General features: G+C 44.8%; 1 protein-coding gene across 1 annotated transcript in view; it reads left to right on the top strand.

Moving 5' to 3' along the window:
* The window catches only part of RFWD3 (ring finger and WD repeat domain 3), a 52,907-nt gene that overhangs the window by 15,686 nt on the left and 11,705 nt on the right, over positions 1–25,516 (top strand). Inside the window, exons 3-9 of the mRNA XM_062176417.1 lie at positions 6,561–6,763; positions 11,643–11,713; positions 13,710–13,901; positions 13,983–14,074; positions 16,597–16,711; positions 17,529–17,757; positions 21,026–21,176. Of these exons, the coding sequence (XP_062032401.1) occupies positions 6,561–6,763; positions 11,643–11,713; positions 13,710–13,901; positions 13,983–14,074; positions 16,597–16,711; positions 17,529–17,757; positions 21,026–21,176 (1,053 nt within the window). The remainder of the gene's footprint in view (positions 1–6,560; positions 6,764–11,642; positions 11,714–13,709; positions 13,902–13,982; positions 14,075–16,596; positions 16,712–17,528; positions 17,758–21,025; positions 21,177–25,516) is intronic.

The raw sequence follows: 25,516 nt of genomic DNA, 5'->3' as shown, positions 1-25,516 counted from the left end.
ACAATGTTATAATGTGTTTTTTAAATATTATTTATTTGAAAGGCAGAGTTACAGAGATGTAGAGGCAGAGAGAGAGAGAGGTCTTCCATCTGCTGGTTTATTCCCCAGATGGCCACAATGGCTAGAGTTGGGCCAGTCCAAAGCCAGGAGCCAGGAGCTTCGTCCAGGTCTCCCATGCAGGTGCAGAGGCCCAAGGACTTGGGCCATCTTCTGCTGCTTTCCCAGGCCATAACAGAGCTGGATCAGAAGTGGAGCAGCCAGGACTTGAACCAGCACCCATATGGGATGCCAGCACTGTAGGCGGCGGCTTTACCGGCTATGTCACAGCGCCAGCCCCGATTTATATATTTATTTGAAGGCAGAGTGATAGTTTCTGTCCACTGGTTCACTCCCCAAATGGCTGCAGCCAGGGCTGGGTTCAAACTGAAGTCAGGAGCCCAGAACTCCATCTGGATCTCCCACATGGGTGACAGGAACTCAAGTACTTGAGCCATTACCCAGTGCTTCCCATTGCAATACATCAGGGATCTATATTCAAAGCAGAGTATCTCAGACTTATACAGGCATCCCAAGCAACAGCTTAACTTTCTAAGTTTTTAAAAATTTAATTTGGCTGGCGCCATGGCTCAACAGGCTAATCCTCCGCCTTGCAGCACCAGCATACCGGGTTCTAGTCCCGGTTGGGGCGCTGGATTCTGTCCCGTTTGCCCCTCTTCCAGGCCAGCTCTCTGCTATGGCCCAGGAGTGCAGTGGAGGATGGCCCAAGTGCTTGGGCCCTGCACCCCATGGGAGACCAGGAAAAGCATCTGGCTCCTGCCTTCCGATCAGCACGGTGCACCGGCTGCAGCGGCCATTGGAGGGTGAACCAACTGCAAAGGAAGACCTTTCTCTCTGTGTCTCTCTCTCTCACTGTCCACTTTGCCTGTCAAAAATTTAAAAAAAAAAAAATTTTTTTTTTTTTAAATTTGAGAGACAGAGAATTCCCATCTACTGATTAACTTCCCAGATATGTGCAACAGTGAGCTTAGAGGCCAGGAACTTGACCAAGGTCTCCCACGTGGGTCATGGGGATGCAACCACTTGAGCCATCGCCTGTTGACTCCTAGGGTATGTGTTAGCAGGAAGCTGAAATCAAGAAAGGAGCCAGATATCAAACCCAAGTACTCAGATAGGAATGAAGAATAATGAAAAGAGAGCCACAAAGGACATTGCTAGGCATACCAACATGTTTAATGGGAGTCTCGGAAGAAAAGGAGAGAGGAATGTGGCAAAAAGATTATTTGAGGATGTAATGATTGAAAACTTCTCAAATTTGATAGAAAACTATATATTTGAAAAACTAACTCTAAATGGGTTAAATTCACAGAGACCTTCACGTAGAGACATGATCAGGCTGTCAAACCTGAAGAAAGAATCTTGAAATCATCAAGAAAATTATATAAAAGAGACTCAATAAAAATTTTTTTGAAGATTTATTTATTTATTTGAAAGGCAGACTTACAGAGAGGAATCTTTTATCTATTGGTGTATTCACCAAATGGTTGCAGTGGTCGGGGCTGGGTCAGGCAGAAACCAGGTGCCAGGAGCTTCTTGCATGTCTTCCACATAGCTGAAAAGGTCCAGGCACTTAGGCCATCCTCCACTGCTTTCCCAGGTATATTAGCAGGGAACTAGATTGGAAGTGGAGCAGCCAGAACTAGTAATGATTGTATCCATTTGGGACGCTGACACTACAGGTGGAGGCCCTTCTCAATAAAGTTAATACCTGATTATGCATCAGGAACCATTGGAGGTCAGAAGATAATTGGATGACTTTGAAAGTTCTGAAAGAAAATAATAGTTAACCAAGAATTCTTCAAACATGAAAAATTAGGCATTCTGGGATTAAAAAAGAAAAGCAGAATTTCTTAGAAGAGATGCTGGAAACTAAAGACAGTCCTTCAGGCTGAAATTAGAGAACACCAAACTTAAATTGGATCCACATGAAGAAATACAGAGCACCAGCAAAGATAACTACATTTGTAAAGTAAAATATATAAACATCTTTTGCTTAAAACTCCTGATTAGTAAACAGTAAGATAAGAAAATAGGTATAAATCTGTATTGAAGGTTGCATATTGTCAGATGTAATTTATATGCAAACAAAAAATAATCGGAAAGGAAATGAAAATTTATAGGAATAAAATTTTAATATACTTTTGAAGGACGCAGATATTAATCTGAACCAGATTGTTAGAAATTGTGTTGTTTAAAAAAAAAGAAAGAAAAGAAATTGTGTTAATTGTAAATCTGAGGAAAACTGTTAAGAAAATATCAAGGGGTAGGCATTTAGCCTAGTAGACAGGATGCCCATATACATGTTGGCATTCAGTATCTGACTCTGGGTTCCTGCCATCCATGTGAGAGGCCTAGATTGGATTGTTAGCTCCTGACTTCCACCCATCTTGGTCCTGGCTGTTGTAGGCATTTGGGAAGTCAACCAGAAGATAGGAGCCCTCTCTCCCTCTCCCCTCCCCCTTTCCCTCCTCCTCTCTAATAAATAGTTTTGTTTAAGTAACTCAATATATAGTGGGGGCTGGCACTGTGGTACAGCTGGTTAAAGCCTTGGTCTGCAGCACCAGCATCCCATATGGGGACAGGTTTGAGTCCCGGCTGCTCTACTTCCAGTACAGCTCTCTGCTATGGCCTGGAAAAGCAGTGGAAGGTAGCCCAAGTCCTTGGGCCCTCGCACCCACATGGGAGACCTGGAAGAAGCTCCTGGCTTCTGACCGGTGCAGCTCCGGCCGTTTCGGCCAATTGGGGAATGAGCCAGCGGATGGAAGATTCTCTCTCTCTCTCTCTCTCTCTCTTTTTCTCTCTCTCTAGTTCTGCTTTTCAAATAAATAACTCTTAAAATTTATTTTTAAAATGTGTATTAATTAAGAGGCAGAGAAAGAGCTTATCCACTGGTTCACTCCCCAAATGTTTCAAAGGGCCTGGCAGAGTCAGGATGAGGCTGGGAACTACAAGCTCATTCTAGGCAGGAACTCAGTGCTTGAGGCGTTACTGCTGCCTCCCAGAGTCTGGATTAGCAGAAAGCTAGAGTCAGGAGCCATAGCCAGGTATTAAACTCAGGTACTCTGATAGGAGACACACGTATGTCTTAACTGCTAGCACAAACGCTTGCCCCCTCAATAAATTTTAAAAGATTAAAATCATGATATATGTTTTCTGACCACAGTAGAATGAAATTAGATATCAAAGAAACTTGGAGAATTCATAAATAGGTGGAAATGAACTCCTTAATAACCCAGAACAACAACAAAATCCAAAATAGGCAGAAGGAACTAATGAAAGTAAGAGTAAGAATACATGAAATAGAGAATAAAAAAGAGAAAATGAATACAAAGGTCTTTTTAAAAAAATTGTTATTTATTTGAAAAGCAGAGTTACAGATAGGGAGAGACAGAGAGAAAGGTCCCCTACCAGCTGGTTCACTCCCCATATGGCCGCAATGGCCAGAGCTGGGCCGAACCGAAGCCAGGAGCCAAGAGCTTCCTCCAGGTCTCCCACGTGGGAGCAGGGTCCCAAGTACCTGGATCATCTTCCACTGCCTTCCCAGGCTATAAGCAGAGAGGTGAAGTGGATGAGGAGCAGCCAGGACACAAACCAGAGCCCACATGGGTTGCCAGCACCACAGGCAGAGGCTTAACCTACTGTGCCACAGCACTGGCCTCAGAAGTTTTTTTGTTTTGTTTTTGTTTTTTCAAGATTTATTGTATTTATTTGAAAGACAGAGTTGCAGAGAGAGGTCTTCTATCCACTGGTTCACTTCCCAGATGGCCACAACGCCCGGAGCTGTGCCTATCCGAAGCCAGGAGCCAGGAGCTTCTTCCAGATCTCCCATGTGGATGCAGGGTTCCAAGGACCTGCGCCATCTTCCCCATCCTCTCAAGCCATAGCAGAGAGCTAGATTGGAAGTGGAGCAGCTGGGACTCCAACTGACGCCCATATGGGATGCCAGCACTGCAGGTGGCGACTTTTCCTGCTGTGCCACAGTACTGACCTCCAGTCATCCTTTTTTTTTTTTTTTTTTTTTTTTTTTGACAGGCAGAGTGGATAGTGAGAGAGAGAGACAGAGAGAAAGGTCTTCGTTTTTGCCGTTGGTTCACTTTCCAATGGCCACTGCGGCCGGCGCATCTCGCTGATCCGAAGCCAGGAGCCAGGTGCTTCTCCTGGTCTTACACGCGGGTGCAGGGCCCAAGGACTTGGGCCATCCTCCACTGCCTTCCCGGGCCATAGCAGAGAGCTGGCCTAGAAGAGGGGCAACCTGGATAGAATCCGGCGCCCCAACCGGGACTAGAACCCGGTGTGCCGGCGCTGCAAGGCGGAGGATTAGCCTGTTAAGCCACGGCGCTGGCCCAGTCATCCATTTTTTAAAACTAAGTAGGAAGCGGTAGTTTGTCATAAGTTTCAGTCAGATTATTAGAATTCAGAATTCTTCTTTGGAGCAGTTTCCAACACTTTCTGGGTAATGATCAATATGTCTTAATGTCATAAAGTTACTAAAACTTAAAGTAGGTCTCTTTCCAATAATACTTTATAATTATTAACTAGGTAGCATGTTCTAAAGTTTAGAATACAGCTTCTGGTTTGTTTTCCCAAAGAGAAACTGAGTTGTGGTTATGGTTAAAACTTAGCCTGGTTAGGCCGGCGCCGTGGCTTAACAGGCTAATCCTCCACCTTGCGGCGCCTGCACACCGGGTTCTAGTCCTGGTTGGGGCGCCGGATTCTATCCCGGTTGCCCCTCTTCTAGGCCAGCTCTCTGCTATGGCCCGGGAAGGCAGTGGAGGATGGCCCAAGTGCTTGGGCCCTGCACCCGCATGGGAGACCAGGAGAAGCACCTGGCTCCTGGCTTCGGATCAGCGAGATGCGCCGGCCGCAGTGGCCATTGGAGGGTGAACCAGCGGCAAAAAGGAAGACCTTTCTCTCTGTCTCTCTCTCTCTCACTATCCACTCTGCCTGTCAAAAAGAAAAAAAAAAAAAAGTTAAAAAAAAAAATTAGCCTGGTACTAACTCTTTTCATCCTAAATTGTTTTTTGTTTTGTGATTTTTGTTGTTTTGTTTTTGTGTGGGTTTTTTTGTTTGTTTGTTTGAAAGCCAAAAAAAGGGAGACAGATGGGTAGAACTCCCATACGCTAGTTTACTCCCCAAATAGCTTGCAGTAGTTAGGGCGGGGCCAGGCCTGTAGTTGGGAGCCAGCAGCTCAGTCCAAGTTTCGTTTCTTTTTTTTTTTTTTTTTGACAGGCAGAGTGGATAGTGAGAGAGAGAGACAGAGAGAAAGGTCTTCCTTTTTGCCGTTGGTTCACCCTCCAATGGCCGCTGCGGCCGGCGCATCACGCTGATCCGAAGCCAGGAGCCAGGTGCTTCTCCTGGTCTCCCATGCGGGTGCAGGGCCCAAGCACTTGGGCCATCCTCCACTGCCTTCCCGGGCCACAGCAGAGAGCTGGCCTGGAAGAGGGGCAACCGGGATAGAATCCGGTGCCCCAACCGGGACTAGAACCCGGTGTGCAGGCGCCGCAAGGCGGAGGATTAGCCTGTTAAGCCACGGCGCCGGCCTCAGTCCAAGTTTCTTAGATGAGTGGCAGGAACCCAATTAGTTGAGCTATTATTACTGGCTCTCAGGGTGTGCATTAGCAGTAAACTGGAATCAGGATCCAGAGCCAGAAATTGAACCCAGGTACTCTGAATTCGAATGTTGGTGTCTTAAGCACTATGCTAAATGCCCAGTCCTAAATTATTTTCTGATATCATGGGGTATTTTTTTTTTTACTTAAACCAACATTTAAATTTTAAAAGAAAGAGATGGGACAGTGATGACTGAAGCCATTCAGACTTTGTACTGTAATCTAAAAGTTCTTTGAATAGCTGCAGTAGCAGAATCCTATGAGACCATATTTGAGCAACAAGACTTCTTTTCTTCTTGCCCACCCTCTGTTTTTGAAGATTTATTTATTTTATTTGAAAGGCAGAGTTACAGAGAGGCTGAGAGAGAGAGAGGTCTTCCATCTGCTGGTTCACCCTCCAGATGGCCGCATCCGCTGAAGCTGCGCCGATCCAAAGCCAGGATCCAGGAGCTTCTTCTGGGTCTCCCATTTGGGTGCTGGGGCCCAAGGACTTGGGCCATCTTCCCTTGCTCTCCAAAGCCATAGCAGGAAGCTGGATCAGGAGTGGAGCAGCTGGGACTTGAACTGGCACCCATATGGGACGCTGGTACTGCATACAGCAGCTTTACCCACTACACCACAGCACCGGCACCTCCTAAGTTCTTTAAAGATATTGACACATAGCCAAAGATTGGTAGAATTCACTTTTAGCAAAAGGATCAAGCGTTAGTGTGGATAATGTAGCATTGATTGAGTGGAAATTACAATATCCAGATCAGCCAGCATTTCCTGAATGTGGCCTGGAAATATATTAAATGGATTAAAATGACTAGGATTTACTCTCTAAATACTGTGGATAATTCTTTTGATTATGGACCATGGTCCTGTAATTCTGTTATCTTTCTGCTTACATAGGTTGAGAGCACCACTGGATACCTATTTTCAGGTGAGCAGGACCCAGCCTCACTTGTCAGCCGTCTCTGATAATTCAGAGACTAGGAATCCTGTGTCCGAAGATTTGCATCTTTCAAGTGGTTCTGATTCTGACAGTGACAGCTCTGCAGAGAATGAAGAGGTGGTTGCCCAGGTAGAGGAACCTGGAGCTGTCATTTTAGGAGGTCAGTATTTCATCCAGGTTTGGATTCACAAGGCTAATATCCACAAAGGTTAGACTTCAGAACAGAAATTCTGTAGATTTGTGCTTTGATACTTTCCCTTTGCCCCCCAAATGTCATGGATTCCTGTTTGAATAGTATAGAGAGCTTTCCTTGGCTGTAAGAGAAGATTGGATTTGACCCTCAATTGAGTGTTGATTTTGACCTAATCAGTTATTTTATAATGGCATTTTATGTCCTTTTATTCCTTTATACATCTAAGAACTAGATTCTTTATTTTAAAAAAAAGTTTTATAAATTCAGCACCCTGTCTAGATTACTACTTGCACATCCTAGTAATGCTATGTGTTATAAAAGTGCAACTTTATTTACCAATAGATAGGTGGGCAGAGAATCCTAAAGTAGATGTTCTGCTTGCATTAAAAGCCCACTAGTGGCCGGCGCTGTGGCTCAACAGGCTAATCCTCCGCCTAGCGGCACCAGCACACCAGGTTCTAGTCCCGGTCAGGGCACCGGATTCTGTCCCGGTTGCCCCTCTTCCAGGCCAGCTCTCTGCTATGGCCCGGGAGTGCAGTGGAGGATGGCCATGGGAGACCAGGAGAAGCACATGGCTCCTGCCTTCGGATCAGCGTGGTGCGCCAGCCGCAGCACACCGGCCGCGGTGGCCATTGGAGGGTGAACAAATGGCAAAGGAAGACCTTTCTCTCTCTCACTGTCCACTCTGCCTGTCAAAAATAAAAAATAAAATAAAATATAGCCCACTAGTACCCCGATGGAGGTCTTTCAGTACTTTTTCCCAGTAAAAGGTTATGGGGCATCTTGGAAAAACAACTTTCCACATACAGGATGAGCCTCCCACTTTTTATTATACTAGAAAATGAGAAGCCATCTAAAAATCATAGAATTAAGTCAGTAGGCATAGAAGCTACCTTGAAAGGGCTCTTTGTAGTCTAAGATGGAATAAGTTGAATGAAAAAGACAATTGAGTATGCTATTCTTGGATTATAGGCTTAAATGGGTTGAAATATGTCAGATTTGTGAAAATCTGTAAAGTAGTAATTAGATGCTCATCCCTATCATACGTTGTTGAACCCATCATTACTCAAAAAAAAAGAAAAAGAAAAAGAAATATTGTACATTTATACTTTCTTTCCTGTTAAAAAATACATCCAGGATAACCAAATGGCTCATTGAAGAAGTTGGGGGATTTTTTTGTGTACTTTTTTTAGAGGTCTATTTATGTACTTGAAAGACAGAATTACAGAGAGAGTGAGGAGAGACACAGAGATCTTCTATCTGCTAGTTCACTCCAAATGGCCACAACATCCAGGATGGAGGCAGGGTGAAGGGATCCAGGAGCTTCCCCTGGATCTCCTATGTGGGTGCAGGAGCCCTATCCTCTGCTGCTTTCCCAGGCGTACTAGCTGGGAGCTGGACTGGAAGTTGAGCAGCAGGGACTCAAACCAGCACCCATATGCTGGTGCCACAAGCTGTGGCTTTAACCCACTGAGCCATAGTGCCAGCCTCTGAAGAAGCTTTTTATAAATACAAAAATCCCAGCTAACAGTTACAGCATGAATGATATCACTCCTCATGAAATGATGCAAAGATGATCAATGGATCCTAAAGCCATTTGGTTGAAAAGTTGATGGGATTGGCAGGGGGATAGCACTGAGGTTGTATAGCAAGTTAAGCCTCCACCTCCCATATGAATGCCGGTTCAAGTCCTGGCTGCTCCACTTCCAATCCAGCTCCGTGCTGATGCACCTAGGAATGCAGCAGAAAATGGCCCAAGTACTAGGTCTCTTACACCCATGTGGAAGACCCAGAAGAAGCCCCTGGCTCTTGGCTTTGGCCTGGCCTAGCCCCAGCCATTGTGGCCATTTGGGAAGTGAGCCAGAGGACGGACAGAAGATATCTCTCTCTCTTTCTCTCTCTCTCTCTTTCTCTTTCTCTCTTTCCCTCTCCCTCTCCCTCCCCCCCAACTCTGCTTTTATTTATTTATTTATTTATTTTTAAGATTTATTTATTTGAAAGAGTTAAAGAGAGAAGTAGAGACAGAGAGAGAGAGGTCTTTCATCTGCTGGTTCACTCCACAGATGGCCACAACAGCTGGAGCTGCGCCGATCTGAAACCAGGAGCCAGGAGCTTCTTCCGGGTCACCCACGTGGGTGCAGGGACTCAAGCACTTGGGCCATCTTCTACTGCTTTCCCAGGCCACAGCAGAGAGCTGGATTGGTAGAGGAGCAGCCGGGACTAAAACTGGCACCTATATTGGATTCTGGCACTTCAGGCCTGTGCTTTAACCCGCTGTGCCACAGCGCCGACCCCAAAACTCTGCCTTTCAAATAAAATAAAAAACAAATCATGGGCTGGCGTGGCGGCTCACTAGGCTAATCCTTCACCTGCGGCGCCAGCACACTGGGTTCTAGTCCCGGTCGGGGCATCGATTCTGTCCTGGTTGCCCCTCTTCCAGGCCAGCTCTCTGCTGTGGCCCGGGAGTGCAGTGGAGGATGGCCCAAGTGCTTGGACCCTGCACCCTATGGGAGACCAGGAGAAGCACCTGGCTCCCGGCTTTGGATCAGCGCGGTGCACTGGTCGCAGCGCGCCAGCCATTGGAGGGTGAACCAACGGCAAAAGGAAGACCTTTCTCTCTGTCTCTCTCTCTCTCACTGTCCACTCTGCCTGTCAAAAAAAAAAAAAGAAAAGAAATATTCCTCTGGGCTGATGCTGTGGCGCAATGGGTTAACGCCCTGACCTGAAGCGCCGGCATCCCAAATGGACGCCGGTTTGAGGTCCGGCTGCTCCACTTCTAATCCAGCTCTCTGCTGTGGCCTGGGAAAGCAGTGGAGGACAGCCCAAGTCCTTGGGCCCCTGCGCCCATGTGGGAGACCCGGGAGGGGCTCCTGGCTTCGGATCGATGCAGCTCCAGCCATTGCGGCTGACTGGGGAGTGAACCAGCGGATGGAAGACCTCTCTCACTGCCTCTCCTCTCCTCTGTGTGGCTCTGACTTTCAAATAAATAAATAAATCTTTTAAAAAAGTTAATAACTTAAATTCAAGGACCAGCGTTCTGATGCAGTGAGTTGTAGTGCTGTGGGTTTATCTGCCACTTCTGCCATTTGTAACCCATATCAGAGTGCCAGTTTGAGTCTCAGCTACTCTGCTTTTTTTTTTTTTTTAAGATTTATTTATTTATTTGAAAGTCAGAACTACACCAGGAGAAGGAGAGGCAGAGAAAGAGAGGTCTTCATCTGCTGGTTCACTCCCCAGTTGGCTGCAACGGCCAGAGCTGCGCCAATCAGGAGCCAGGACCTTCTTCCGGGTCTCCCTCGTGGGTGCAGGGAGCCCAAGGACCTGGGCCATCTTCTACTGCTTTCCCAGGCCATAGCAGAGAGCTGAATCAGAGGTGGAGCAGCCAGGACTCGAACCCTTGCCCATAAGGGATGCCAACACTGCCGGCGACAGCTTTACCCGCTACACCACAGTTCCAGCCCCTGCTCTGATTCTGATCCAGCTTCCTGCTAATATACCTGTAAAGGCAACAGATAATGGACCATATACTTGGGTCCCTGCCACGTAAGTGAGAGACCAGGATGGAGTTCCTGGTTCCTAGTTTCAGCATGGCCCAGACCTAGTTGTTGTAGCCATTTGTGAGTGAACCAGAGGATGGAAGACCTCCCTCCCTCCTACTCCCTCTCCCTCTTTCTCTTTATCTCTGTATTGCCTTTCAAACAAATCTTTTTAAAAAATAAATTGGTTAAGGGGTCAGCATGGTGGTGTAGCAGGTAAAGCCTCTAACTGCAATGCCAGCATCCTATATGGGTAGCAGTTTGAGTTCTGGCTGCTCCACTTCTGATCCAGCTCCCTGCTGATGGCCTGGGAAATGCAGCGAAGGATGGTTCACTTGCTTGGGTTCCTGTCATCTATCTGGGAGACCCAGATGAAGCTTCTGTTCCTGGCTTTAACCTAGCCTAGCCCTAGCCATTGTAGCCATCTTGGGAGTGAACCAGCACATGGGAAAGATCTCTGTCTCTCTCTGACATTCAAGTAAATACATAAATCTTAATAAATAAATATAAATATTCATTAATATTACTTGGGGAAATTGATATCCTTTTATAGAAATACTGTCAATTAGAAATAGCTTGGAGCCAGTGCCTGTGGTGCTGGCTGCTCCACTTCTGATCCAGCTCTCTGCTATGGCCTAGGAAAGCAGTAGAGGTTGGCCCAGGTCCTTTGGCCCTTCCTTGTGCCCACGTGGGAGACCTGGAAGAATTTCTAGGTTCCTGGCTTTGGATCAGTCGAGCTCTGGCCTTTGTAGTATATTTGGGGAGTGACCCAGTAGATGGAAGACATTTCTCCCTCTCTCTCTACCTCTGCCTCTCTATAACTCTGTCTTTCAAATAAATCTTCAAAAAAAAAAAAAAGCATTAGTGGGGGTGGCATTGTGGTATAGTGGATTACAGACCACAAAGTTGCAATCTCATATGAGCCTGGCTACTCCACTTCCATTGGGCTCCCTTCTAATGCACCTAGGAAAGCAGCAGCTGATGACCCAAGTACTTTTGGGCTCCTGCCCCCCAACGTGAGAAATCTAGATGGGCTTCCAGCTCCTGGCTTTTTCCTGGTCCACCCCCAGCCTTTGCAACTATTTGGAAGTGAACCAGAGGATTGAAGATCTCTCTCACTGTCTGTCCCTCCTCACCCCTTCTCTGTAACTCTGTTTTTCAAATAAATAAAGAAATCTTAAGAATTTCAAATAAATCTTAAGAAAAAAATAGCTTTAGTGAGTCAGGCTGTCTTCTGCTAGTTTCTTATACCTGATTTGTATCTTCTTTTTTATTTTAATATCCTGTCATTTCTGGAAACAATTTGACAGAGCAAGTAGGAGGTGTCTCAGCAGAACAAGAAGTTACATGCGCTAGTGAAGGCAAGACCATCTCCAAACAGGTAATCTGAACGGTTTTTTAAATAAAACTTGAATTTTCATTTATAAAAGGGGGTGCAGGTTAAAATAGAAAGCTTAAGGGCAAGATGTCCAAGTGTGAGAGGCTGGTGTTGTGGCACAGTGGATTAAGCCACTGCTCGCCTCATCAGCATCTCATGTTGGAGAACTAGTTTGATCCTGGCTACTGCACCTCCAGTATATCTTCTTGCTGATGTACGTGGGAAGGCAGTAGAAGATGGCCAGCCATATGGGAGACCCAGATGGTACTCTGTGTTCTGGGCACCTGGCTTTGCCTGGCACAAACCTGGCTGTTGCAGCCACTTAGAGAGTGAACCAGGGATGAACTCTCTGTCTCTCCCTCTCTGTCACTGCCTTTCAAATAAGTAAAATAAATCTTTAAAAAAAAAATCCTTGTAATGGTACCTGTCCCAGTCATTCATTATTTGCCTACCTGCCTAACAATTAATTATCAATTGAGAAGGTTGATGGAAATGTACTTTATAAACTATCAAGGAAAATATGATTACTATATATATAATAGTTTTTGTAACACCTGTACATCATTGTCTTTGAAATGAGACTTTATGTTTGCTGTAAATTCTGCCAGTATCAAAACCATGTACCTACTTTTTGTATGTTTGTATATGATCTCCATGTTTTTATTCCTTCTGTAAAATTTACATACATGTATATTTTTGCGATATTATATTTACATAGGATTACTTTATACTTTGTGTTACGTCTGTTTTTTTCCCCAAATTTTTAGTTAATTCTTTCCTGAGGAACACCATGTTGGTTTCATTTTTTTTTCCTTGATAAAATTTTGCTGCACTAAACATTGTTTTATAATTGCCTTAGCAAATATTTGTGACTATAACCATGGGATATTTCTAGCAGAGAGATTCCTAAGTCAAAGGAAAGATAGGTGTGTTTTAATTTTGGTAGACAATACTAAATCACTGTCAAATCTGTGCCATTTTTGTGACAGCATTGTGTAAACTTATCTGTTTCTCCATCACCCTCACTACTGCTTGGTGTCTTCGGTTTCTACCAATTTTAATAGATGGAACATAGTCTGTTTTAATTTGTGTTTTTTTAATTAAAAACGAACATTTATTTTGCATGTTTGTGTGTGTGTGTAAGGTAACTGTTTATATCCTCTCTTAATTTCCTTGGATTTTTTTTTTTTTCCTTTGACCCACATGAGCTAAATAATACAGCCTGAGTTGATAATGAATGTAGGCCGGCGCCGTGGCTTAACAGGCTAATCCTCTGCCTTGCAGCGCCGGCACACCGGGTTCTAGTCCCGGTTGGGGCACCGGATTCTATCCCGGTTGCCCCTCTTCCAGGCCAGCTCTCTGCTATGGCCCGGGAAGGCAGTGGAGGATGGCCCAAGTCCTTGGGCCCTGCACCCGCATGGGAGACCAGGAAAAAGCACCTGGCTCCTGGCTTCGGATCAGCGCGATGCACCGGCCGCAGCGGCCATTGGAGGGTGAACCAGCGGCAAAAAGGAAGACCTTTCTCTCTGTCTCTCTCTCTCACTATCCACTCTGCCTGTCAAAAAATTAAAATTAAAAAAAAAAAAGAAAATTCTTTCATGAATAAAAAATTTAAAAAAAAAAAGATAATGTAATTTTAATATGTACACACCTACAGTTCCTTGTTGTTTATCTTGATAGTTATTAGGGTTTTCTTTGTTTTGTTTTTTTGTATCTTTGGCTATTTAGCTGCTTTTATTCATATGAATGAAGATAAAAGTAATGTAAGAATTTCTTAAGATCAGAAGAGTAATATTTTCATGGCTTATATTAAATTTTGCCAAATTACATTCTAGAAGGAATGATGAGTGAGTCATAAATGTTGCAGTTTTCCTATTGCCTTTTCAGTTAGATTTGTATAATTTTTGTATACATTGTTAATTTAATAGAATTGCAGTCCTCTTCAAGACTGATTTTGTGTTTTCTCTGCCTTGAGTATATTCTGCTTTCTGTTGAGCAGTCTCCCAATGGATCCAACCCTCTTGTACCTTCTACTTCTGCTGATGATGAAGAAGGAGACACTTGCACAATATGTTTGGAACAGTGGACAAACGCTGGAGAACACCGGCTGACAGCATTACGCTGTGGGCACCTCTTTGGTTATAAGTGCATTTCTAAGTGGCTCAAAGGACAAGCACGAAAATGTCCCCAGGTAAGGACCATAGCTAAGGACCCAGCATGTTAAGTCAGAATTCCTACAATCATACTAATTATGTCCCATTGGGCTCTTTAGTGCAATAAGAAAGCCAAGCACAGTGACATCGTTGTCCTTTATGCCCGAAACCTGAGAGCTTTGGACACTAGTGAACAGGAGCATTTAAGAAGGTAGGTGTTGAGAGTGTGCCTAGCTGGGATATTTCCTTTGGGTTCTTTGTAGGCCCGCCTGAAAAAGGAGTATGAACCAATCCTAATGTGGTGCAAGGCTTAACTTGACGTATGTGGGTCATTGGTAGTCTGTCTCACAATACTGTTAGGAATACATATCTGATCATCTGAGGATTGTCTTTTGGTATGGGTGAATGGTATAGTGCCTGCATGGTTTGCTTTCCATCAAGCCTTTTGTTTAAGATTGATTTATTTATTTATTTTAAATGAATAGTTTGCAGAGAGAGAGGATAGACAGAGATCTTCAATCTGCTGGTTCATTCCCCAAATGGCTGGAATGGCTGTAGCTGCTCTGGTCCGAAGCCAGGAACCTGGAGCTTCTTGCACGGGTGGCAAGGGCTCAAGGACTTAAGCCATTTTCTGCTGCTTTTCTAGGCATATTATCTTTTTTTATTATTATTTTTTAAGATTTATTTTATTTATTTGAAAGAGTGATGCACAGAAAGGAGGAGAAGCAGAGAGAGAGAGAAGTCTTCATCCACTGATTCACCACCCAATTGACTGCAATGGTCGGAGCTGTGCTGATCCAAAGCCAGGAGCCAGGAGCTTCCTCAGGGTCTTACCACACAGGTGCAGGGGCCCAAGGACTTGGGCCAGAGCAGAAAGCTGGACTGGAAGTGGAACAGCCGAGATAGAACCGGTGACCATATGGGATGCCAGCACTGCATGTGGTGGTTTTACCTGCTACGCCACAGTGCCAGCCCTATCCCAGGCATATTGTCAGGGATCTGGTTTGGAAATGGAGAGCCCAGGGCTTAAACTGGTGCCCATATGGGATGCTGGTGCTACAAATGGGAACTTAAACTGCTGCACCACTTGTCTTTTCCTTGTCAGCTTTTATTTTTATTTTTTTAGAGATTAATTTATGGGGGCTGGTGCTGTGGCACACTAGGTTAATCCTCCGCCTACGGCGACGACATCCCACATGAGCACTGGGTTCTATTCCTGGTTGCTCCTCTTCCAGTCCAGCTCTCTGCTGTAGCCCAGGAAGGCAGTGGAGGGTGGCCTGAATGCCTGGGCCCCTGCACCCTCGTGGGAGACTCGGAAGAGGCACCTGGCTCCTGGCTTCGGATCGGTGTAGCCCCAGCCGTTGTGGCCATTTGAGGGGTGAACCATCAGATGGAAGACCTTTCTCTCTGTCTCTTTCTCTCACTGTCTATAACTCTGTCAAATAAATAAATAAATAAGTTATTTATTTATTTGAAAGTCAGAGTTACACACAGAGAGAAGGAAAGGCAGAGAGAGAGAGAAGTCTTCCATCTGCTGGTTCACTACCCAATTGGCCGCAAGGACCCAAGCTGCCCAATCTGAAGCCAGGAGCCAGAAGCTTCTTCCAGGTCTCCCACACAGGTGCAGGGGCCCAAGGACTTGGGCCATCTTCTACTGCTTTCCCAGGCCATAGCAGAGAGCTGGATTGGAAGTGGAGCAGTTGTGACTCAAACCAGCGCCCATGTGGGATGCCATCACTGTAGGCGGTTTTACCCGCTACGCCACAGCACCAGCCGTCAATTTTTATATCTTTTCTATTTTATTTGTGTGGAATTCTTTCTCTGCCTTTTTTTTTTTTTTTTTTTTTTTACAGGCAGAGTGGATAGTGAGAGAGAGAGAGACAGAGAGAAAGGTCTTCCCTTTTGCCGTTGGTTCACCCTCCAATGGCCGCTGCGGCCGGCGCATCGCGCTGATCTGAAGCCAGGAACCAGGTGCTTCTCTTGGTCTCCCATGCGGGTGCAGGGCCCAAGCACTTGGGCCATCCTCCACTGCACTCCCAGGCCATAGCAGAGAGCTGACCTGGAAGAGGGGCAACCAGGATAGAATCTGGTGCCCCAACCGGGACTAGAACCCGGTGTTCCGGCGCCGCAAGGCAGAGGATTAGCCTGTTGAGCCACAGCGCCGGCCTGCCTTTCATATTTTGAAACTTTCCAGGTGTATACACATTTGTGATTGTTATTCTTGGTGAATGTGTACTTTTGTTATGTGGTGTTCCTTTCACCTGTTCATACTTTTTGCCTTAATTATAACTGGCCATCCTTTTGTTAGCATTTCCTCCATATATGCTTTCTATCTTTTTAACTTTTTTTTATATTACTTAATTTGAGTATGTCACGAACAACCAATAGCTTATGTCCAATATATAACCTTGGTCTTTTTAACATGTCAATTTAATTTTTTCCAAGTTTGCCTTAACTAAAGCAATGAATTGGCTCTGTCCCTCCTTTTGCCCTTAGTTCCCATTCCCCTCCTCATTGTTTGCTTTAACACCAAAGCCCACAGCACATGAGTTCAGCCCTGTATGCTTTTAAGTAGTTTTTCTAGACTTGAGAGACAACTTTCTCTTTTTATATTTTATTCACTATCTTGACATGTTTTCAGTAAACTGTGTGTATCACAGTGTGAACATACATTCTGTGGCCCTCCTGATCTACCCCTGTTCCCATCACCCATTGCTGGCTTTCTCCCTGTAGTTCCCTACTGAAGGAGCAAATGCTTAGGAAGCAAGCCGAGTTAGAATCAGCCCAGTGCCGGCTCCAACTCCAGGTCCTCACTGATGAATGCACTAAACTGCACAGTCGTGTTCAGGTAAGCTTGCCCTTTGGATCCCTAAGAACTGTCAGAAAAACAATTTAAGAGGAATGTAGATATTATTTTTTTTTTTTTTAAGATTTATTTACTTTGAAAGTCAGAGTTACACAGAAAGAAGGAGAAGCAGAGAGAGAGAGAAAGGGGGAAGGGAGGGAGAGTTCTTCCATCCGATGGTTCACTCCCCAATTGGCCGCAACGGCCGGAGCTGCGCCAATCCAAAGCCACAAGCTAGGAGCTTCCTCTGGGTCTCCCACGCGGGTGCAGGGACCTAAGGACTTGGCCTATCTTCTACTGCTTTCCCAGGTCATGGCAGAGAGCTGGATCAGAAATGGAGCAGCTGGGTCTCGAACCGGCGCCCATATGGGTGCCGGCCCTGCAGGCAGCAGCTTTACCTGCTATGCCACATCCCCAGCCCCAAATCTAAATATTACTAGGTTCATCTCTAATACAAATAGGATTAGTCCAGTTGTTTAGGAAGTAAACATGACCAACTTTTTATTTCTGAGTAGGGCATTGTGCAAAACTTAGACACTTTACATGATAATTTCTGCAGTCTGAATTTCAGAAAAAAATTAAACAGCAAGCTGAGAATTCTAAACTTAAGCTTAGGTTATTTTATTCCTCCCAATGCCCCCAGTAAAATGAAAGCGTCAAGCAAAATGACCATTATAAGACTTTTTATAAATTTAGCAATTTTGTGGGACTGTTGTTAACATTTTCATATAATGGATAAGAAATCTTAGATTGTGGAATTGTGTTTGAAGAGAATATCAAATGAAAAAGTCTGGCATTTACAAAATCATTGTCATTTTAGGATTTGCAAAGCCTTATTATGCAGCATAAGGAACAAGCTTTACAGCGACTCAGGGGCTCCCCAGCACAGTTCCTGGGCTGCCAGTCTTCCAGCCAGGGCCAGCGCAAGTACCACTTCCAGAAGACCTTCCCAGTGTCTCAGACAGGAAACTGCCGGATCATGGAATACTGTGAAACTCTTAGCTGCCTGGTGGTGTCACAGCCTTCTCCTCAAGCCTCCTTCCTTCCAGGTAACTATGCTAGATGCCAGGACCTCGCCCTCCATATTCATCGTTGGACTCCACTTGTTTTTCTCCTCTCCCTTTTTGAAGATTCTAGGACTCAGCAGCCCACCAAATTACCCATTTCTTTCAGCTTCCTGTTAATCAGGAAGTCTTTAGTGTCTACTGCCTTCAGTCTGGTTTTTTTTTGTTTTTTTTTTTGACAGGCATAGTGGATAGTGAGAGAGAGAGAGACAGAGAGAAAAGTCTTCCTTTTTGCCGTTGGTTCACCCTCCAATGGCCGCTGCGGCCGGCGCATCGTGCTGATCCAAAGCCGGGAGCCAGGTGCTTCTCCTGGTCTCCCATGCGGGTGCAGGGCCCAAGCACTTGGGCCATCCTCCACTGCCTTCCCGGGCCATAGCAGAGAGCTGGCCTGGAAGAGGGGCAACCGGGATAGAATCCGGTGCCCCAACCGGGACTAGAACCCGGTGTGCCGGCGCCGCAAGGCAGAGGATTAGCCTGTTAAGCCACAGCGCCGGCCCTTCAGTCTGTAAATTTGTTCACCAAAGGAGTAGAAATACTAATAATCATGGTAAAGTGGGAGATGTGGTATTAGAAGCCTCGGTCACCTATAATAATCTGAGGAGAAGGCCATCACTCTCTATATATTCCATTCAACTTACGGATTCATTTAATTTTTTAGAATTTATTTGAAAAGCAGAGTCACAGAGAAAGAAAGAAATACCATCCACTCATTAACTCCTCTAATGGCCACAGCATTCAGGACTAGGCCAGGCTGAAGCCAGGATCCTGGAACTCCATTCGGGTCTCCCATGTGGGTAACAGGGCCCAAGTACTTGGGCCATCTTCTGCTGCATTTTGGTAGTGAAGCAACATGAACTGGCACTCTGATAATGGGATGGTGGTGTCCTAAGCAGCGGCTTAACCCATTGCACCACAACAGCAGCTCCTCAGCTCATTTTAGGTTAGAAATGTTTGACAGAGTGCTTGCTCCAGGGCTAATTAAAGTCAACATGAAATTATATATATATATATATATATATATATATATATATATATATATATATATATAGTTTTCAAGTTGTTGAATTCCATATTAGAGAATTTGAGGAGTTATATTAATTATTTTATTAGTATCATACTAGTTTTCTTTCCAAATGTTTAGTGCTTTTTAACCTAATGTTAGGTTGTCTTACTGTTGAAAATCAGATCTCCTCGGATGCCTAATTAAATCACTCCTAAATGTCTTTCTGCTGTCTTGAGCTTATGATTTCTGCTGACTATAAAGTCCCTTTACTTCAGCCTGATTTATTCTGTTTCCCCACTTAGAAGTTTCACTCAAGTGAACATTTCGCCCAGCAGTTTAAAAGCCTGTCTCATATCTCACAGTTGAATTCCTGGCCTTGACTCCTGACTGCTAATGCAGACCCTGGAAGACAGTGGCGATGTCTGAAGTGATGGGTCACTCCCACCTTCCATGTAGACCTGGATTGAATCCCTGGCTCCCACTTTCTGCCCCAGCCCAACCTGGGCTATTGCAGACACTTGATGATTAAATCAGTGGATGGGGGCTTGTCTCTGTATCTCTTTGATTCTCAAATAAATAGAGAATTTTTAAAGTTCCATTCAAATACTTCAAAGCTTTGTCCCTAAATCTAGATGTATACAAGTTTGAGAATGGAATCCCTAATTTGACATGTTTCTATATTGGTTGAGATAAGCTATGAGTTGGAGGCTCCTGATAGCCTCTCATTTTAAGGGAAAGTAAAAGGATTGTTTATGGTATTCCTTATATCCCAGTAAAGATTTATCATCAAGTAAAAGTTTGCCATAAATTGGAAAATACTTTTTCTTTTGATAGTCCCCAATCCTTTTCTCTTAATGTGTCTATTCTCATTGTTAGAGCAAACTTCTTCATAGCAGGCTGGTGCTAATATGTCCTTTTTCTTCTTAATGATTAACTTAGTAGGTGGTCAGATTCCCTTGTTGATTTAAAGCCTATAGTTCCCTTGTTTGTCTCTGGCTTTCCTAATTCTGTTCCAGGAGACAACACAATAAACTTCATCCTGCTTGGTTCCCTGTAATAGCTGAAGTGAGATTCAAGGCTATCTTGAATCTAAAAGTTAACAGATTCTGTTTTTATATAACTCAGATAATAATAGAATATGTTGTTACAGCCTGGTAAGAGAACAGAGTAACAATAAAGGACATATTTTGTTATCTCCCTCCCAGGAATGTTATACACTGATACATTCCCAGGCAACCACTGATCTGTCTTTAATCATTATAAATTAGTTTGCATTTTCTAGAATTTTATACAAATGAAATGAATCTATATTACTTTTTTTTTTATTTCAAGATTTATTTATTTATTTGAGAGGCAGAGTTACAGACAGAGAGGTCTTTCATCCACTGGTTCACTCCCTGAATGGCCACAACTGCCAGAGTTGGGCCTTTCCGAAGGCAGGAGCCAGGAGCTTCTTCCGGGTCTCCCACATAGGTGCCAGAGCCCAAGCACTTTGGCCATCATCCACTGCTTTCCCAGGCCATCAGCAGGGAGCTGGATCAGAAGTGGAGCAGCTGGGACATGAACCAGCATCTGTATGGGATGCCAGTGCTGCAGGCAGAGGCTTTACCAACTCGCCATGGTGCTGGTCCTCTGTATTACTTTTTTTCTTAGAAAGAAATTGGTTTTTTGAGATTTATCCGTATTACTGTGTATATTGGGAGTTCATTGCTTTGTATATATACAATAGGTTTGTTTATTCATCTATTGATGGATATTTAGAATAGAGTATACTTTTTTTTTTTTTTTTTTTTAATTTGACAGAGTTATAGACAGTGAGAGAGAGAGACAAAGAGAAAGGTCCTCCCTCCATTGGTTCACTCCCCAAATGGCCGCTATGGCCAGCGCTGCACCAATCCGAAGCCAGGAGCCAGGTGCCTCTTCCGGGTCTCCCATGCAGGTGCAGGGGCCCAAGCACTTTGGCCATCCTCCACTGCCCTCCCAGGCCACAGCAGAGAGCTGGACTGGAAGAGAAGCAACCGTGACTAGAACCCGGTGCCCATATGGGATGCCAGTGCCTCAGGCGGAGGATTAACCAAGTGAGCCACAGCACCAGCCCCAAATTATACCTTTTAAAATAAATTATAACACTGAGGAATTCTTACTTTTGTTTATCCGCTGATTCCTGGGAATTTACCTACTATGACAGGTACATGCTTTGCCCTACGTTGGCTTTCAACAATCTATTTCATATTGTCTTTTCTTTTTCAGGCTTTGGTGTTAGGATGCTGAGTACAGCCAACATGAAAAGTAGTCAGTACATTCCAATGCATGGCAAACAGATACGTGGATTGGCTTTCAACCCCCGATCCAAAGGCTTGCTGCTCTCTGCTTCCCTGGACAACACTGTTAAATTGACCAGGTGAGTGTTTCAGTACAGAAAATGGAGCCTAGGCTGCTCAGTGCCGTCAGCATTGGATTACTGTCAGTATTATGATGGCCTGTGTGATACTTTTCAAAGTGCACATAGCAGTTTACAAAAGTATTTAGGTAGTGTCCCATTTTTTTAAGATTATGTTTGTTCAAAAATATATCCTAAACCATGCAAATGATAGAATAACAATGGAGTGGGGCTTTGGCACTTGACACTATGGAGTTACCAGATAAGCTTGCAACTTAATCTGTGACTTGAATAATTGTGTATAACAAAAATGCTCACTGGGACCAGGTATTTGGCCTAGCAGTCAAGTTGCTGATTGGAACGCCTGTATCCTATATCAGAGAGGCTTCCTGCTTATACATACCTTGGGAAGCAACAAATAATGGCTCAAATAGTTGAGCCCTTGCCCCTCAAATGAGAGACCTGGATTGAATTCCTGGCTTCCTGTTTTGTCTTGGCACAGCTGTGGCTGTTGTGGGCAGTTACGGAGTGAACAAGCAGTTGGAAGCTCACACTCTTTCACTTTCTTCTCTATCCCCCTCCCTTTCTCAAACAATAAATTAAAAAAAATTTAAACAACTCATTTGGGGCCGGTGCTGTGGCACAGTGGGTTAAGGTACTGCCTGTAATGCTGGCATCCCAAGTAGGTGCAAGTCAATCCTGGCTGCTCCACTTCTGATCCAGCTCTTTGCTAATGCACCTGGGAAAGCAGTAGAGGATGACCCAAGTGCTTGGGCCCCTGTACCTACTGGAGACCTAGCAGAAGCTCCTGGCTCCTGGCTTTGGCCTGGCCCTGCCCTGGCTGTTGTGGCCATTAGGGGAGTGAATTAGCTGGTGGAAGATCTCTCTCTGTCTCTCCTTCTTTGTAACTCCACCTTTCAAATAAATAAATAATTCTTTAAAAAAAGCAAAAAGTAATGATTAGGCTTTGGCTGTCTTTGGATACCATTATTTATCTTTTACATGCTCTGTGAACACTGTAAAACACTTTTTTTTTCTTTTAAGATTTATTTATTTTCCGCCGGTGCCATGGCTCAACAGGCTAATCCTCCACCTTGCGACGCCGACACACCGGGTTCTAGTCCCGGTCGGGGCGCCGGATTCTGTCCCGGTTGCTCCTCTTCCAGGCCAGCTCTCTACTATGGCCCGGGAGTGCAGTGGAGGATTGCCCAAGTGCTTGGGCCCTGCACCCGCATGGGAGACCAGGAGAAGCACCTGCCTCCTGGCTTCGGATCAGCGCGGTGTGCCGGCCGTAGCGCGCCAGCCATGGTGGCCATTGGAGGGTGAACCAACGGCAAAAGGAAGACCTTTCTCTCTGTCTCTCTCTCTCACTGTCCACTCTGCCTGTCAAAAAATAAAAAATAAAAAAATTTAAAAAAAATAAAAATAAAGATTTATTTATTTTGAAAGTTAGAGTTACAGAGAGAATGGAAGAGAGAGAAAGGTATCTTCCATCTGCTGGTTTACTCCCTAGATGGTCACAATGACCAATGCTGGGCCAGGCCAAAGCCAGGAGCTTCATTCAGATCTCCCATGTGGATGCTGGAGCGCAACCACTGGAATCATCGTCTGCTGCTTTCTTAGGCTATTAGTAGAAGCTGGATCGGAAGTGGAGCTGCTGGGGCTCAGAACCGCGCCAAAATGGGCTGTTGGCACTGCAGACAGTGGCTTAACTTGCTGCACCACAGTGCCAGCCCCAAACCTTTTGATTTTTCAAGATATTGTAGACTAATTTTGGCCAAAAACTCAATATAACATGTTTTATTTGTGTATGCTTTTTTTTTAAGGTATTATTTAAGGGTTAGCATTGTGATTCAGCTTCCAGCGCTGACATCCCTTATTGTCACACCACTTCAAGTACAGGCTACTCTCCTGATCTAGCTACCTGCTAATGCGCCTGAGAAAACAGCAGAAAATGAACTGAGTGCTTGGGCCCCTGCCACCCATGTGGGAGACCAGAATGAAATTTCCTGGCTCCTGGATTCAGTCACTTGGGGAATGCATTAGGGCAGGGATGGGGCCAGTTTTGTGGAATAATGGGTTAAGCTGGCCTCCATAGGCCTTATACAGCTCATGGGCCAGACATTTTCCACCCCTCTCTGAGGGCTGGCTCTGTGGCATAATGGATAAAGCAGGTAGAGCCTCTGCCTTCTTTTCTGTAACTTTTGACTTTCAAATAAATAAATCTTTGAAAAAAAGATGATCTCTGTCTCTCCCTGTTTCTGTCACTATAACTTTTTTTTTTTTTTTTTTTTTTTTAAGATTCATTATTTGGGAGACAGAGTTACAGACAGCTAGAGAGGTCTTCCATCTGCTGGTTCACTCCCTAAATGGCTGCAAGGCCACAGGTAGGCTCCAAAGCCAGGAGCCACGAACTTTTTCCAGGTCTCCCACATGGGTGCAGTGGCCCAAGGACTTGGGCCATCTTCCACTACTTTCCCAGGCCATTAGCAGGAAGCTGGATTGGAAGTAGGACAGCTGGGACTCCAACCGGTGCCCAAATGGGATGCCAGCACCACAGGCAGAGGCTTTTTTTTTTTTTTTTTTTTTTTTTTTTTTTTCAGACAACTTAGGGAGATTTTACATTTGCTGGTTCACTCCCCAGATGGCTGTAGTGGCTAGAGCTGGACCAGAATGAAACCAGGAGCCAGGAGCTTCTTCCAGGTCTCCCATGTGGGTGCTGCAGAGGCCCAAACATTTGGGCCATCTTCCACTGCTTTTCCCAAGCATATTATCAGGGAGCTGGATCAGAAGTGGAGTAGCTGGCACTTGAACATGTTCCTATATGGGATGCTGGTGTTGCAGGTGGTGTTTGTTTTTTTTTTTTTTTTGACAGAGTGGACAGTGAGAGAGAGACAGAGAAAGGTCTTCCTTTGCCGTTGGTTCACCCTCCAATGGCCGCTGCGGCCGGCGCACCGCGCTGATCAGGAGCCAGGTGCTTCTCCTGCTCTCCTATGCGGGTGCAGGGCCCAAGGACTTGGGCCATCCTCCACTGCCTTCCCGGGCCATAGCAGAGAGCTGGCCTGGAAGAGGGGCAAATGGGACAGAACCCGGCACCCCAACTGGGACTAGAACCCGGTGTGCTGGCGCTGCAGGCGTAGTATTAGCCTATTGAGCTGCGGCGCCGGTCGCAGGTGGTGTCTTTATCTGCTATGCCATAACACTAGCCACTCTTGCTTTTTAAAATATATGCTTTAATCAGATTAGTTTCCATAGAAGTAAAATTACACATTAGAGAAGAAAATTACTTAAAAATAGTTGTATTAATATTCCAGTTTCCTCAAATACTAATTATTTACAGACGTTACATAGGATGTTTTTAAACAAATTGTTCACATTTTGTCTTGACTGTGTACTTACAGAATTTCGGGAAAATAGTTCTGTTTTGGTTTTTTTGTTTGTGTTTTTTAAGGTTTATTTACTTTACTTGAAAGGCAGTTAAGAGAGGTCTTCTATCCACTGGTTCACTCCCCAAAATGGCCTTAACAGCCAGGGCTAGCCAGGAGCTCCATCTAGGTCTCCCATGTTATGTTCAGGAGTCCAAACACTTGGGCCATCTTCTGCTGTCCCAGATAATTAGCAGAGTGTTAGATCAGAAGCAGAGCACCTGACATTTAAACTGGTACCCATTTGGGATGTCAGCCTCACAGGCAGCAGCTTCACCTGCTGTGCCATACCATTGGCTCTTTCTGTGTGTTTTTAATAGCTCAATTTGTATTAAAGAGGTGGCAGGTGGTCACATACAGTCCATGTGGGATTCTTTATTTTTGTTTTTAAAGACTTATTTATTTATTAGAGATAGAGGTCTTCCATCAGTTGATTCACTTCCAGTTGGCTGCAACAGCAGGACTAGGCCAGGCCAGGCCAGGCCAAAGCTAGGATCCTGGAACTCCATCTGCATCTCCTATATGGTTGCAGGGGCCCTAGCACTTGAGCCATCTTCTGCTGCTTTCCCAGGCCTATTAGCAGGGATCTGGATTGGAAGTAGAACAGCGAGGACATGGCCCCGGCCCACATGTGGGATTCTAACATGACATTTAGTGAATGTTTTGACTTGGACTATACTTTTGGTGTGGAAGGAAGTACATCTTTTGGAAAAAGTGACTATAGATTTGGAATACTGATCTCTGCATCTTATACCTTTTCTGGATTATCTTCCTAATTAATGTGAAATTTTCTTAAAGTTGTATTTATTTAAAGATTTATTTATTTGAAAGATTTACACAGAGAGAGGGAGACAGAGATCTTTCCAACTAACTGCTGGCTTACTCCCCAAATGGCCACAGTGGCAAGGACTGGGCCAGGCCAAAGCCAGGAGCCAG

The sequence above is a fragment of the Lepus europaeus genome, chromosome 19 (genome assembly GCF_033115175.1).
Source record: "Lepus europaeus isolate LE1 chromosome 19, mLepTim1.pri, whole genome shotgun sequence".
Classification (NCBI taxonomy): Eukaryota; Metazoa; Chordata; class Mammalia; order Lagomorpha; family Leporidae; genus Lepus; species Lepus europaeus.
The sequence above is the reverse complement of the archived record's forward strand: the minus strand, read 5'-3'. Positions and strand labels throughout refer to the sequence as shown.